General features: G+C 34.9%; 1 protein-coding gene, 1 long non-coding RNA gene and 6 other non-coding genes across 8 annotated transcripts; 6 read left to right on the top strand and 2 right to left on the bottom strand.

Annotated features, from left to right (window-relative positions):
• The first annotated feature begins 4,529 nt into the window (after positions 1–4,529).
• On the top strand, positions 4,530–4,601 carry TRNAT-UGU (transfer RNA threonine (anticodon UGU)). The gene has a single exon. It is a non-coding gene; the product is annotated as a tRNA-Thr (tRNA).
• Positions 4,602–5,844: 1,243 nt separating this feature from the next.
• TRNAT-UGU (transfer RNA threonine (anticodon UGU)) lies at positions 5,845–5,916 on the bottom strand. Its single transcript has one exon. It is a non-coding gene; the product is annotated as a tRNA-Thr (tRNA).
• A 301-nt stretch (positions 5,917–6,217) lies between these two features.
• Smyd4-3 (SET and MYND domain containing, class 4, member 3) lies at positions 6,218–9,686 on the top strand. The gene is made up of 5 exons (XM_068290094.1): positions 6,218–6,645; positions 6,702–6,833; positions 6,889–7,236; positions 8,278–8,520; positions 8,589–9,686. Exons 1-5 carry the CDS (start codon positions 6,257–6,259, stop codon positions 9,460–9,462), a joined length of 1,986 nt encoding a protein of 661 aa, XP_068146195.1. The 5' UTR covers positions 6,218–6,256; the 3' UTR covers positions 9,463–9,686.
• On the bottom strand, positions 9,453–12,223 carry LOC137576793 (uncharacterized). The gene is made up of 2 exons (XR_011032318.1): positions 11,699–12,223; positions 9,453–9,639 (listed from the first exon to the last, which is right to left on the bottom strand). It is a non-coding gene; the product is annotated as an uncharacterized lncRNA (long non-coding RNA).
• Positions 12,224–14,014: 1,791 nt separating this feature from the next.
• Positions 14,015–14,133, top strand: LOC137578422 (5S ribosomal RNA). Its single transcript, XR_011032634.1, has one exon. It is a non-coding gene; the product is annotated as a 5S ribosomal RNA (ribosomal RNA).
• Positions 14,134–14,515: 382 nt separating this feature from the next.
• On the top strand, positions 14,516–14,634 carry LOC137578421 (5S ribosomal RNA). The gene has a single exon (XR_011032633.1). It is a non-coding gene; the product is annotated as a 5S ribosomal RNA (ribosomal RNA).
• A 381-nt stretch (positions 14,635–15,015) lies between these two features.
• Positions 15,016–15,134, top strand: LOC137578398 (5S ribosomal RNA). Its single transcript, XR_011032611.1, has one exon. It is a non-coding gene; the product is annotated as a 5S ribosomal RNA (ribosomal RNA).
• A 414-nt stretch (positions 15,135–15,548) lies between these two features.
• Positions 15,549–15,667, top strand: LOC137578419 (5S ribosomal RNA). Its single transcript, XR_011032632.1, has one exon. It is a non-coding gene; the product is annotated as a 5S ribosomal RNA (ribosomal RNA).
• Positions 15,668–15,755: the final 88 nt, after the last annotated feature.

The following is a 15,755-nucleotide window of genomic DNA, read 5'->3' as shown; positions in this document are numbered from 1 at the left end:
ACTGTCAACCGAAAATTTGGGTAAAAAATTGCTTGATTTGGTGGAAAATTGCAAGCGACAGCAGAGAGAGAGAGGGAGAATTGAACCCCCTCCATAGGGTTTAGGGTTTGGGTTTTTTTTTTTCTTTCATTTTTTGCATAGACAGCGATTCGTCACTGCTTGTCTGTCATGTTCAGCTCATCCCTCATCAATCTCAGGTTGTAATTGTGTTACAACCAAACAGAACAGAAAAAACACACAAAAAACGTAAAGGGGCAAAGGATGCACATGGACATTGTAACAGCTCGTGGCTATCCCGATCCTCGATAGCAGCTGCCAACGTTTTGCCACCTCGAAATCCACCCCCCTGAAAATGATTTTTCGTTTTGTTGGTTTTCATTTAGCTTTTGTTTTCCACTTGAACACAAGCACTTTCCTTTCATAGTATATAGATGAGGCCTTTTGTATAATTCGTTTGTTTTCATTTTGCTTTTTTCGGTTTTGTTATTTTTTTTTTTTTGTTAACTCACTTAATTAATTTCGAGTTGAAGTACCTTCACGCAACTGCCTCATGAAATGAAAATCAAATTAAATTATTGCTTTTGTTGGTTATTGTAGTCTTTGACCTCACCGTGAGGGGGTAACCCCCTCTTCACTCCTCCTTCGCCTCTTTAATCACATCAAAGAAAGACGAAAAGCGAACACATGTGGAGAAAAAAAAGTGAAAGAACGGAAATGTAAAAAAGAATTGCACAAATTATTGTGAATTGATTCACAATTGGAAATCTTTTTGAATCATAAAATTGTTCAGTAATTTCTTTGTCATGCTGGGAAAAGGAAAATTTGTTTGAAATGGGAAGGAAAAGGGATTAACAATTCAATCCTTTTCATTCACTGGGAAGAAAACTCAATAGAAAGGTCTTGGAAATTTTCACATACATAAATCTTGCAGGTATTAACAATTACCTATAAACTAACTAAATTATTTACATTTAATGTGGCATAGACGACTGCTTCTTTAAGACCAAGATCATTGAAATTGATTGATTTACGAGAATTTAAAACTATTCACTATTCAGATCAGACCATATTTGGCTTCTCACTTTATGGGAGTAATAGAAGTTGATTGGCAGTAGGATTCTTTTGTTCAATTGTATTCCTATATTCTGCCGCTCAAATACAAAAAGGGTGTAATTTTGGTCAGAAGTGTGCAACTCATAGAAAGAAGCATCTCCGACCATGTAAAGTATGTATATTCTTGATCAGCATATATCGTATATATATATCATCTATCGATCGATAACAGTGACGTTTGTCAATAACTTCATTACTTTTCATGCGATTGCTTTTAAATTAAACATTTCTTAGTTAAATATATCTGTTAATGACTGTTCCGACTTTGATAAAGATCGGGTGACTGTATAATATAGCTCCCATAGGAACAAACGGTGGAAAACAGTTACAAAAGTTACACTTTAGATTGTTTAAACCAAAATAAGTGTAAAAAGGGTATTTTAATTTTAATCTTAAATCTGCAAAGCAAAAAAGGAAGCAGCTCCGGCTATATAAGTTAGAGACGACTTCAAATAGCCATAATCTTCCATCTGTTAATCTGGATCAACCCTTTGGTGGAACACAATATCATATAGCTCTCATTAAAAGGATCGCATGAAAACAGGGACTTCTTGAGGTATTTTGGTTTGACGCCGTTTTACAATATCAATTTAAACTAAACTACTTTTTTTCTTTAACAACGTATTAAAGTTAATGAAATTTCCCGTTAAATGGTATATGTTTCATAAAAATCCGACAAAAATTATATCGATATCATCGACAATCATTTCTAATCTAAATTTCCCATACATGCGTGCAAAGAAAGAGATGGAGGATGTATGGAAAATTTAGAATGGAAATTTTGTTTATGCATACTTTTCTACCAAACTGTAAGACTTTCAGGTGAAGAGCGTGATAAAGATACAATTCCAACTTTCCAACTTTTCCCATTCCCATTTCTCACTGAACTGAAATTCAAAATTAAATTTGAGTTGTTGTTGACAATAGCCAAACTAAAGTTTTTTGATTATTTAGTTATTGATTTGTTTATTATTTATTCATATTTGATATGGCCATAGAACTTGATATGTTTCCAATGAAATTGTTTGGTTTTTGTTTACGATACTACACCGGAAAAATCTAACAATAAATAAAAGAAAAGAATAAACAAATCTACAAAATGTCAAGGCCCAAATATCAAAAGCAAAAACTCAGACATGACATTATGCAAAATTTTAATTTAATATCTATTAATCAATCGTATTTAATATTATATAAGTATAAATAACTCAAATCAATCAAAGTAATTCCCAAAATTGTCAAATAATAGTAGACAAAATTAGTTCATGCTGAAAAATTATAAAAAATATATAAAAATAAATATTAAAAAGAGTACTTAAGCTGAAAAATTGGAAGACACTTGATTTTAGATTTGTAAAATTTAATTTTATTGGCAATGCATTAACCCTTAAACATTTCCACAAGCTATTAAAATTTGTTAAGCCCCAAAAATGTTTTCAAAATGAATTCAACGAATTATAGATTAGGCCAAAAAGACTCTCACATTTATCTTCCAATGAACAAGTTTTTGTTTTTGTTTTTTTTTTTTACAAACTTGTACTCATTTGCTTAATCCATTTGCCAAAGATGTAAATTTCATTTGAAACACATTCAAATGTCTATCCTATCCAATTGATTGATTTTATTATATGCCAATCAATGTGAGATTTAAGTTTCTGTCCAATGTCATCGGCTTTTGATTAGCTGATTATAAACAACTTGAAAACTAATAATATGAAATTAATTAAGTGGCACACTTTAAAATGAAACATTTTCATAAATGAAACTTAAAATGCGATAAACTTGTTTCTGATACAAATCATTTAGTTTAAATTGAGATTTCGGAGAGGCAACAAAGCGAAAAAAAAAACCTAAAAACGTTGGGTTTATGTCATTTTTAAATGTCAGCGCGACAAAAGGCGCCACCCACTAAATGACATTTTGTTGGCATTATGAGTTTGTTTAGCGCAATTTTGGCGGCAATTCTTTGCAGTTGAATGAATTGAGTGCAATTCCAATTAAGTTGGAAAAAAAACCTTAAAAAAAAAAATTGCAACAGGCAAAACAGAATACCGGAAGTGCAACGATTGCAGTTTGTTTGTTTGTTGGTTGTTGTTTTTTTTTCTATAGTTTGTTTTTTTTTTGTGCAAATTGCAACGGAAACTAAATAAATTGTAATTAACTGTCGACTCTTGAGTGCACATGGCTTGGACACTGATTGGGAGTGGTTGCTTATAGCCGGGTAGGTAGTTTAGGTCGATTTCGATCTCGAGCCCTGTAATCATTTATTCCACATGAAGAATTTGCATAACTATGCCAAAAAGTGAGGGGTCAGAGTTAGGTTTGCAACTGGTCATAAATGAACCTGAACCAGAAACGAATGACATAGAGCGAAATAAAGGAATCGGTTGGTACAATGCTTGACAATTAGGGGATGATCGGGATAAGGAAGGATGCTGCTGCTGATAATGATGAAGCTGAAACTGCTGGGGATTCTAGGTTTCTCTCTTTCTCTAGCGCTCTCTCCCTTTCTCTCTCTATGTTGAGAGGAAAAGTGATAAATATTTTGCGCTTGGTTGACAGCTCATAAACATTGACATCTCTGCAAGTCAATGACATTGACAATGAGAATGAGAATGAGAATGAGAATGACAATGTTCAATCAGGTACAGGAGCAGTGATTAGTTTTAAGGTTGTGCATCCTTTTGACTATCGTCAAACTGTACTACAAGTGGAAAGTGTGATGGCAGCTGTCGGCTTTAGTTGTAAGAGCTCTGATGATTACAACAATCAAGCAAATCCTACCCCCTTCCAAATGTCGAGATTGATGATGATGATGTCCAGTTTGTTCCAATGGGGGTTGTTGCTGCTGGCTAAAGTCAATATATGCAACGGATTTCAACAACTTACAACTTTCAAAAATTACCATACTCTCTTCTCTGCCCCCTTGAGCTGAGGTTTTCTCGGGTTTTTTGGGTTTTCGGGTTTTGGGTTTCGGTTTCGCTTTTCCACACAACCTTTGTTTATAATGCATTTTCACGGCGGGACACCCCGATAGAATGAGAGAACCATAAAGGAATAAAGTGGGCGTTGTAATGTTGACACTGTAATTTACGCATTGCACCTTTTTTTGTTCCTCCTCTCTCTCTCGAGGTTTTCTCCTCATGGATTTGTTTCAAGAATATTTGCATAACACTGTGAGCACCGAAAGGGCTGTGTCATTTGGGTTAAAAACGTAATTTGATATGCCGAAAAGGTACAGTTGATATTTATTTTCATACAAATTTACGCTTTAACGTAACAATTGGTCATAGAGGTGAGAAGGTAGGTAAAGTATTTAAGCAACCCTCGTGAAGTGAGCAGCGGGGTGTCAATTTCCAAAGCTCCAACAGATGGCAGCACCTTCAAATTGTGCTTTAGGCAACAGCGTAGCTCAAGCCTCTTTAGCTCAGTGGCAGAGCACTGGTCTTGTAAACCAGGGGTCGTGAGTTCAATCCTCACAGGAGGCAAACTTAAATTCTAAATTGTAATTTTTTTTTAAATTTTCTAAAATTGTTCTTTTTTAAGCGTAAAAGTATTTTACTACTTAAAAACGATTCGAATTGCATTTCTTTTAATCAAAACGATTTTAAATACAGAACAGTTACCAGAATTTGAACATTTATTAGAATTGTATTAGTTTTTAAGCCCATTTATTTAGGTCATAAATCTAAAAATTTTATTTTTTTTAAACGTTAAACATATACTTGTTGAATCTACTGTGGGATGAGAGCAAATTTTATATATTTATTCTACGTTTATTTATCTTTGTATGTATCTATCTAAAAATTTTATTTAAAATTTAATTACATTTTCATTTTTTATCTTACAATCAGATATTTATTCTTAGTTCGACTCTTCATCTATCTATCAAAAACTTTAATTTAAAATTTAATTACTTTTTCAATTTTTTATAGATTTCTTAAAAAAGAACCACCAAACCAAAAAGCAAACGAATTTTAAATGCATTTTGTGTTATCAACAGGTTTTAAAATTAAATTTTTTGATTATGGAATCTATTATTAAACATACAAAATTTTTAAATTTCTATGCAAGTAATAGAAAATTTATCGAAAAAACACATTTTTGGACTAATTGGACATCAATAACCAAAAAGGTGGAAAAATTTTATTATCAAATTATTTTTTAAAAATTTATAATACTTTATTTATACTTAATAAATAACGTACATTCAATTTAAAACATGCTTATTCCACAGAAAATTTAAATGAAACTAATCTCATATGAAACTTTATTTAATCTCACAATAATACAAAATAAAAAATGTATTATTAAATGAAAAACTACTGTGGGTCTAAAATACAAGATAAGCCAACAATATATTTTATGTTATTTTAATAATAGAAATCGTATCGTAAGTTTTACAAGACTATAGTTTAATATTTGGTATAACCTATAACTAACGCCTCTCATAATCAACATACTTACTTACATTCGTTTTACTGATGTGAGTCATAAAAATTTATAACAATCATAAAAGCATTAACAAACGATACTCTAATTCTCGTATTTTACTTGGTTAATAAAACTGTTCATTATGGAAAAAAATAATTAAAAACAATTATTTTATTTGCGTTACAAAAAATGCAAGTCTTTACAAATTATTAAACTTTTATTTTCAAAAGAATATAAAAATAAAAAATAGGATTAAATAATACAAAAAAAATTCAAAAATAGAAATCATTTTCATTTTGCCTCCTGTGAGGATTGAACTCACGACCCCTGGTTTACAAGACCAGTGCTCTACCACTGAGCTAAAGAGGCGAATAGCCCCACTGTGCCATATAACTTGTTTCATTTTGAGGGTTAGTTGCGGCACTCAAATATCTCCCATCGATTGTAACTGCGATCTTTTATTTCAAGAGACATTTCTCTCTGTCATTCTCTTTCTCCACTCTCTTTCGCTCTCACTCTCTTTGGTTCTAAAAATAAAAGAACCGAGGCAACGAAAGAAAAGCTTTCTAGAGATAGACCACACGTTGTAGATACTTTTTTTCTTTTGAAAATTTGTTTCCCATTTAGTCTGAATGCGTTTTTCACTTGAAATAGTTTTAAAATTTTGAAATATTTTTGCTGCTAACTTGCATAATTTAATAGATTGAAAATGAAAACTCCACTTAGTCAAACGACTGGTTTCTTCGCCGAATACTATTTGAAATTGAAGGAGACAGCAGGATCGAGTTGTGAATCAGATATAACCAAGATATCGAAATGCCAAAATGATGACGAACGCGTGGCCTATGTGGATCAATTGGAGTGGGTGCAGAAAGGTGATGCAGACTTGCTGGTTGCCCAGGAATTCCACAATAAAGATGAGAAACTGGCAGCTGAGATCAAGGAAAGAGCCACTGCAGCCTTCAAGGCCAAGAAATGGTTGGAAGCCATGTTGCTTTATACCAGAAATTATATTACCTTGCCCAGTGATAAGGTGCCCGAGTTGCGCATAGCTCTGGCCAATCGTTCGGCAACTCTATATCATCTGCAGAAGTATAAGTAAGTGTTCCATTGAGTTCTTATTTCAGTTAGTTTATGTTTGTTATTCATTTCAGAGAGTGCCTGTTGGATATTCAACGTTCGATTGATCTTGGCTATCCCAAGGATTTGATTTACAAACTGTATGAACGTCAGGCTCGTTGCCATATGGCTCTTAAGGACTATCCACACACCATTGAGTCTTTCAAGTGGGTAGGCGTCTCTCTTCAATTACCCCTTCGCTAAACTACTGATATCTTTCAGAAAATGCATTACAGCCATGGATGATTCCACATTAAGCTCTGATAAGCGAGCTAAACTTAATCTGGATGCCATGACCATGATTAAAATGCTGCAACATGATCCACGCACAGCCAAACAGGATGCCAAGCAAAAGAAACTGGCGACTTCATCAGTATCTTCTACTGCTCTGCAGCAGGAAAAGGAGTTCCTAAGTGATCTAGTGCGTATCGATCAAAATAAACAAGAAGGACGCTTTGCTCGAGCAGCTGCCGATGTGAAAATTGGCCAGGAATTACTTGTGGAGCGACCCTTTGTGGCTGTCTTATTGGAGAAATATGCCAAAACCCACTGCGAGGCTTGTTTCATGCGGTAAGCTCTTAGCCGAGACACACACCCCCATTCAGATGGTTGTAGCATAAGATTAGAGTTTTTAGAGGAGATAAAACTCCTCATGCGGTTGTGTATATTTTTGGAAAACTAGTTGCCAACTTGGCCAATATTTTCGAAGATATATCTTTGACTATATAGGAACGAATTCTCGAACCCTTTCTGGTATCCACCTCTCAGAATCTTCTTAAATATATACTTTATGCTTTAAATTTCGCAAAAAGTTCTGATGTTTTTTAAAAAGATTGACAATTTATAACGATAATTTCAGTCTACAATCATTCTATTTGGAATTCATGCCGCATTAGCAAATCTCGTGACATAAATCCACTTGGTTCAACTAGGGGACCCCGTGATAAATTCAGTGTCCTGTCTTCTTTGCTGAAATCCTGTTTCCTATTTGTCAATTTTAATTTGTTTATATGTTTTCCAATACTTATTTAAGTTATCCCTATCTCAAAGTAGGCGACTGCTCTTCCTAGACTGTCTAGACAGTCAGGAGGGGGACAGTTGGAAACGATTTCTTTGATTTCTTAGACCCATGCCGACAGTTGTCAAGCCAAATAAATATACTAAACAGAATGTATTACATTAGCTTAAGAAATATTAGAAATTTTAAATAAGTATTTATGAATTTATAAATGTTCACACACTTACAGAATTGCAGTTCACAATTGCGACTGCATTTCGACCTTATCCCTTAGATAGAAAGACAGATCTAGAATGTCTTTTCGGGGAGGGTCGGATTTAAAAATGTAATAATCTAGTATCTAGATTCTAGAATAATCAAAATTGCATGGCGTCTTTAAAGACCCTCTAGTGAGAGATGTAAGAAAATGTAAAAAGTCAAAAATTATTCAAAATATTGACACTTCGGATGAAGTCCATATCTCCCCTGGGTTTGTTCATAATTTCAATTGAATGCCTCTTACTTAACATAGTCTTTGCTAGAACCAAAATCTATGCCTAACTCCTTCTTAATATCTGAATGTTTGTAAAATAACTATTTCTCTTCTCTTTCAGCACTGTGGTTCCAGTAGCCTGTCCCCGGTGTGCCGATGTGGTCTATTGCTCTGAAAAATGCCAACAATTGGCAGCAAATAAATATCATAAATATGAATGCGGCATTTTGCCCTCAATTTGGCGTTCGGGAGCATCGATCAACAATCATATTGCTTTGCGTATATTTGCCAGCAAACCTTGGAGTTACTTTAAGGACTTGAAACCTTTGATCGATGTGGAATTGCCAGTGGAAAAGTTAATAAGGTGAGTTGGAAATGAAATGTTAAAAAAAAGAAGAGATAGTTTATTATTTTTGTTTTTTTGATTTTTAGTCTGCCCAAAGATGATTTTCGTCGTGTGGCCCAATTGGAACGGCATCAGTCAGAGCGTCAGCCCTCAAATTTCTTTCAGCACGTGCTGATGGCTCGCTTTTTGGCCAAGTGTCTTAGGGCCTCCAATTATTTGGGCAGCGCGGAACCTCAGAAGGAAGATGTCCAGGCTCTTACTTCGCTTATTCTGCGCAGTCTTCAGTTTATTCAATTCAATACCCACGAAGTGGCCGAACTACATAAATTCAGTTCGACAAAGAGTGAGAAATCCATATTCATTGGCGGAGCCATTTATCCAACATTGGCCCTCTTCAATCACTCGTGTGATCCGGGCGTGGTGCGTTATTTCCGTGGCTCCACCATACACATCAATAGTGTGCGACCCATCGAGGCCGGATTGCCCATCAATGAGAACTATGGTCCCATTTATACGCAGGACAAGCGCGAGGAGCGTCAATCGAGGTTAAAGGAGCTCTATTGGTTCGAATGCTGTTGCGATGCTTGTCTCGAGAATTGGCCACTCTTCGAGGACTTGCCCCGGGATGTTATACGTTTCCGTTGCGAGGCTCCCAACAATTGTGCCGCAGTGATTGAAGTGCCACCAACTTGCAATGATTTTATGGTGAAATGTGTGACTTGCGGTGAGAACACAAACATCCTTAAGGGACTCAAGGTTATGCAGGATACGGAAATGATGACACGGACAGGCAAACGCCTATACGAGTCTGGTGACTACTCCAAGGCATTGTATAAATTTATCGATCTATTGAGGATCATGTATGAAGTGCTTGCACCACCTTTCCCCGATTTCTGTGAAAGTCAACAGCATTTAAAGGATTGCTTTCTAAATTTGGGCAATGTCTACAATTTGGATTAATCACCGATTGATATTGATTTTATTTAACAATTCATATATATGTATATTGGATTTAAAAGTATCTTGGATGGGAATAAATGCTCGGCACCTGACAGGGTCCATTATATAGCTTAGAGCAACCATTTGGGCCATGGTAACAGCATCGATAGCAGCTTAATACTAGTCCATACGAAAGACCTGAAAATGCAAATACAAAATTTAAATAAATTTATCAATTTTAACAAGTGTCAGATACCAAACATCATTAATAATAATTTAGAACGGAGTTACATAATCTAATCTAAAAAGACATTTCTTTACCAAAAATTTCCTAACCACAAGTAAAATGATTTTACTTTTGAATTCCTTGGACAAACCTCTTCCTGATATTGCCTAACTTTTAGGATTTCCGTTTATTTATAAAATTAAACGAATTCACAAAAAAGAAGACTTAAAATTATTCTAAACAAAATGTTCAGTCTGATTTTAAGGTATACTAAACTACTATTAAGTTTGCTCAATGACGCTTGATCTTAAAACTTTATTGGACTTATTTTCTGTTTACTTGTGATAAAAATTTTATTCCAAGTCCGTGACAAAACTTTTTGTGGAACAATTTCTCACCTTAAAATAGGAGTTTTAACTTCTTAAAAAGTTATGTGCAGATAAACCCCCCGTTAATGTCGTTGTTATCTATGTGACTCCTCTCTAAGAAGCTTTTATCGTCGCACTGTTAAAAAGGTCTGTTAACAGTTGTACTCGCCAGTCGTCTTACTTATTACTTCGGAACAACATCGGCTCACGACCCTGCTACTACTACGAGGGAACTACTACTCCTGCTACCACTAGAGGTACTAACTACTATTGCTACTACTAGAGGAACTAATTAATACTATAAAGTCTACACTACATATTCTTCTATGTAATGATCGCTTCTCTGATTTGTAGGAAATCGAACATAAACTCCAAAAGAAGCTTTCGTTTTGGGGTCAATCGAAATTTTTGGCTTTTGAATGTGATTATCGGCAGCTTTAAATAGAAACAACGCCTTCAAAACTTAGATATTTTGTTCGCGAGAGAAGGTGCTTATTGGGTCAAAAGGAACAAGGACTGCGCCCAACTCACAGATAGTAGCCACATACTTATATGAACATATGTATTTAAAATCGTGAACAAAAGTATTTTGACTTCACGTTGTCAAGTGTAAAATCGCATTTTTCTGGACAGTTAGAGGAGTCACTTATCCAGAACGCGTGAGCAGACGATTCTGAAGTTTAAAGACTTTGGCGGGAAACGCTTCAAAAATTGGTCAAATCAGTTCTTGTACGCTTAGAAACGGTCATTAATGCCAAAAGAAGGTTCACTTTTTATTAATATATACATATGTACTTATTTTACTTTATCTCACTTTCTGTTAAGCAACACTGAAATGTCAAAATACTTTTGTCCAGCCATATAATCATAATCAGCAATTTCATTTTTACCGTTATCAGTGCAACTTCTGGTTTCTTATAAGCTTTGATACCATCTCTCTATTAAAAATTTAAGGGACACCATGACTCCTCTCAGTTTTCACAAAAATTCGATTTTACACTTCACTGTATATATACAAATATATTTATTCCTGGAATATATCGATTTGTAAGTATATTTTCTAACCAAGACATAGTTGAATTTGTTAGGCAACTTCGGTAAGTTAACTTCTGAAACTTTAAACGCCAAATCCTACACACAAAATAACTATTGAAACGATTGGTTTCATATTTAATAGTTATTTAAGGCGACATTTCTTTCTTCGATATGCAAATGTCAGCTTTGCCTGAGCCTTTAGAATGTCTTATTTACGCCTTTGGGAAGTCATTTTTCATTTTCTGCAGCTTAAAAACGTTGAAAGCCGAGGTAAATTGAACTAAAGCTAAAGCTAATAAAACTTACTAACTAAAAGCTAGTAAATCAAACCTTATTATTGGAAACTAAAAGTATATTGCTGTTTGAAAAGTCGAGCAATGGCCGGAAATAGGGGGAGGTCGACGGGAAAGCCTTAAGGATACATTAATTTATTAACAGTTGCCCTAAGTCTTATTATAAAACTAACTCCAAATTAGTCATAATTACAACATTTGCTGCTGTTGGCATTGTTTGAAATATAAATTTCGGATAGGTTTATGCCTTTAACTCCTCACAAGCATATGTATGTATTTTACTTCTGATGCCATTTGTATCTGATACTTATTGATTATAATATTCATTTAATTACCTCCACATCTGAGTTTTCGATAAGCAAACTGTGCATATTCCTTTAAATAACATGGTGTCCATGGATTCGGATTATGGTGATAATAACTCGATGGAATCTCGTTTGATGCTGGCAAAGATGCAGTTGAATCTTGTATTATAGTTGGCCATTCTGTTGTGGTTGGCGAATTCATAGTTGTTGTTGTTGTTTTTGTAGTTGGAAATTGGGTTGTTGTTGTGGTAGCTTCAGTTGTTGTTGTTTTTGTAGTTGGAAATGGAACTGTTGTTGTCGTAGCTTTAGTTGTTGTAGTGGTAGCTTTAGTTGTTGTTGTAGTCGAAGCTTCAGTTGTTGTAATAATAGCTGGTTCAGTTGTTTTGGTTGTTGTTGAATTAGTTGGAAAATCCTCTGGAAATTCTGGTCTAACATCCTGACCCATCTCGACCGTTGTAAACATTAAAACCAAGCAAACAAATTTCACAATAATCTCCATTTTTGGTAATAGAGTTTCCTTTTTTTTTACAATTTTACACTCTGTTCTTCTCGGCTTGCTTTTGAAATTGCAACTAAATGGAATACATCAGTTCAAGCTTCGTTCTGCGGGTGGGATTCGAAAGGTGCTGATAAGCAGCAGACAGCCGCAGCTTGAGCTGGGGAAAAACTCATTATACCCTTGCAAAAAGGGTATATTAATTTTGGTCAGAAGTGTGCAACGCATAGAACGAAGCATCTCCGACCATACAAAGTATATATATTCTTGATCAGCACGACGAGACGAGTTCAACTAGCCATGTCCGTCCGTCCGTCCGTCCGTCTGGATCAACGCAAACTCCTCCTAGACCGTAAGAGCTACAGAGCTGAAATTTTGCACGTAGGCTTGTATATACTGCAGGCGTTGTATATCTCGGATTCAGCCGGATCGGCTATATATCATATAGCTCCCATACAAACCCCAAAGTCACGAACAGTGACTTTTCTCAATAACTTCGTTATTTTCTATGTTATTATCTTGAAACTTAATATTAGAGAGTTTATTACGCCTATAAACTACTGTTCCAAATTTGATCAAGATCGGGTGACTATATCATATAGCTCCCATAGAAACGATCGGTCAAAGACAGTGACTTTTGTAAATAACTTCGTTACTTTTTACGCGATTGCTTTCAAATTAAACATTTGTTAGTTTAGTATATCTGTTAATGACTGTCGAATTTGATAAAGATCGGGTGGCTATATCATATATGTACATATGTAGCTCCCATAGGAACGATCGGTGGAAAACAGTGACTTTGATCAATATCTTCGTTATTTCCTACGATTGTGCAAACATAAGCCCCTTTAGATAAAACGTTCTTATACATTGATTGCTATTAGGTAAGGAAAGAGTTACCAAAAATGTTGCAAGGGTATACAAACTTTGACGCGGTCGAAGTTAGCCCCGGCCCTCTGGTTTTATTATATATGTACATATGTATGTACATATACCTACCTATGTATGTATATACACAGATACATTCATACATATGTACATATATGTATACGTATTTACAGTTTTTTTCTTAAATATTGTTTATCAGTTCCTAGAAATGTATTTTATATAATGTTTATTTGTGTACTTCAAAATTACATAAACATCTAGGCCATTTTCTTACAGTGTATATCGCGTCATTGCCTTATCAGAGGCTGCTGTAGGTGAAATTCGAATAATTATTTGTTGTTCAAATTACCTGCGGGTGACTGGGCTCGGGTTACCTTGTAACATATGTAACTTTATATCTGTATAGAAGAGTGCGCTTTTGTTCACTTGAAAAATATTTACAGACTTAATGGATGAAGCAAAATATGCATTCAGAACAATCGATGAAAACGAAAGGCAAAGTACTTGAACTTGAATACATCAAATGAAAGGGAAACTGCATAGAATAAACTAATTAATCAATAGCAAGGACTTTTATAGAAAAGTCCTTGCTATTGAAATAGTTCTATTTCAAAAATATTTTTCTATTGAAACTTAGTAATAAACTTGACTAGATTAATCTACGGCATTTAAATTTCTTTTAGAGCTAGACTTGGATGTTTTTCAACAGTGAACTTAACTTGTATTAGTTAACTTTAAATCTTGTATAACTAAAAGCCTAAAAGTAAGCAGCAATTTTTATTACAAAACTTGTAATTCATGAATGGGACCATCTCGGTTTATATTTAAGAAAAAAATAACTATACAAAATTAATTTCGCAATTTATGTTGCATCTATCAGATACCTGTTTTATACACAATCCCAAAAAGCTTTTATAAAAGCTTTTCACTTAACAAAACCCTGCAACAGACTAGCGTATCTCGCCAACGACCATACTACGTTGAATACATCGGTTCTCGTCCGATCACCGAAATTAAGCAACGTCGGGCGCGGTTAGTACTTAGATGGGGGACCGCTTGGGAACACCGCGTGTTGTTGGCATCCCAACAATCTTTTTTATTCCCAACCCAATTGGCGTATGGGCTATATTTTTCTTTGCCACCATCTAACTAATAGACCCCTTTTTTTTGTTGTAGCAATTTCAATTTGTATTTTGTAGTTAATATTTTGTATTTTTTTCTGTGATAGGAATATAAAGAGTTTAAATTTTTCTTAGTTTACTTTTTATTTTCATCAATTTCATTTTAGTTGGCAGTCATTCAATGACCTAAAATGAACCAAAAATCAAGACAATCCTGTATTAGCGTCTCGGACTCTTTTGCATCCGTCAAATACAAAGTGAGATACAGAACAGATACAAAACGCAAAGGAGCATCAGGTGGCCATAAGGCATATAAAACCCTGCAACAGACTAGCGTATCTCGCCAACGACCATACTACGTTGAATACATCGGTTCTCGTCCGATCACCGAAATTAAGCAACGTCGGGCGCGGTTAGTACTTAGATGGGGGACCGCTTGGGAACACCGCGTGTTGTTGGCATCCCAACAATCTTTTTTATTCCCAACCCAATTGGCGTATGGGCTATATTATTCTTTGCCACCATCTAACTAATAGACCCCTTTTTTTTGTTGTAGCAATTTCAATTTGTATTTTGTAGTTAATATTTTGTATTTTTTCTGTGATAGGAATATAAAGAGTTTAAATTTTTCTTAGTTTACTTTGTATTTTCATCAATTTCATTTTAGTTGGCAGTCATTCAATGACCTAAAATGAACCAAAAATCAAGACAATCCTGTATTAGCGTCTAGGACTCTTTTGCATCCGTCAAATACAAAGTGAGATACAGAACAGATACAAAACGCAAAGGAGCATCAGGTGGCCATAAGGCATATAAAACCCTGCAACAGACTAGCGTATCTCGCCAACGACCATACTACGTTGAAAACATCGGTTCTCGTCCGATCACCGAAATTAAGCAACGTCGGGCGCGGTTAGTACTTAGATGGGGGACCGCTTGGGAACACCGCGTGTTGTTGGCATCCCAACAATCTTTTTTACATTTTTTTTTTGCGAAAGATACTTTGTAATATTTCCAACCCAATTGGCGTATGGGTTATATTTTTCTTTGTCACAAAATAACTAATGGACCCTTTCTTTTTGTTCTATCAATTTTAATTTGTAATTTGTATTTAATAATTTGTATTTTTTCTGTTATACGAATATTCAGAGTTTAAATTTTCCTTAGTTTACTTTGTATTTTCATCAATTTCACTTTAGTTGGCAGTCATTCAATGACCTAAAATGCACCAAAAATCAAGACAATCCTGTATTAGCGTCTAGGACTCTTTTGCATCCGTCAGATACAAAGTCAGCTACAGAGTCAGATACAAAACGCAAAGGAGCATCAGGTGGCCATAAGGCATATAAAACCCTGCAACAGACTAGCGTATCTCGCCAACGACCATACTACGTTGAATACATCGGTTCTCGTCCGATCACCGAAATTAAGCAACGTCGGGCGCGGTTAGTACTTAGATGGGGGACCGCTTGGGAACACCGCGTGTTGTTGGCATCCCAACAATCTTTTTTACATTTATTTTTTGCGAAAGATACTTTGTCATATTCCCAACCCAATTGGCGTATGGGTTATATTTTTCTTT

This window comes from Drosophila tropicalis, unplaced genomic scaffold, assembly GCF_018151085.1.
Source record: "Drosophila tropicalis isolate 14030-0801.00 unplaced genomic scaffold, ASM1815108v1 contig_593, whole genome shotgun sequence".
Lineage (NCBI taxonomy): Eukaryota > Metazoa > Arthropoda > Insecta > Diptera > Drosophilidae > Drosophila > Drosophila tropicalis.
This window is presented reverse-complemented; position numbering and strand designations above follow the sequence as displayed.

What these genes read in the sequence shown, in the direction of transcription:
- Smyd4-3 (XM_068290094.1), top strand. Translation starts at nt 6,257, where the DNA reads ATGAAAACTCCACTTAGTCAAACGACTGGTTTCTTCGCCGAATACTAT. An exon ending in TATCATCTGCAGAAGTATAA is followed by an intron (nt 6,646 to 6,701) that starts GTAAGTGTTCCA and finishes TATTCATTTCAG; the next exon opens with AGAGTGCCTGTTGGATATTC. An exon ending in CCAGTGGAAAAGTTAATAAG is followed by an intron (nt 8,521 to 8,588) that starts GTGAGTTGGAAA and finishes TTTGATTTTTAG; the next exon opens with TCTGCCCAAAGATGATTTTC.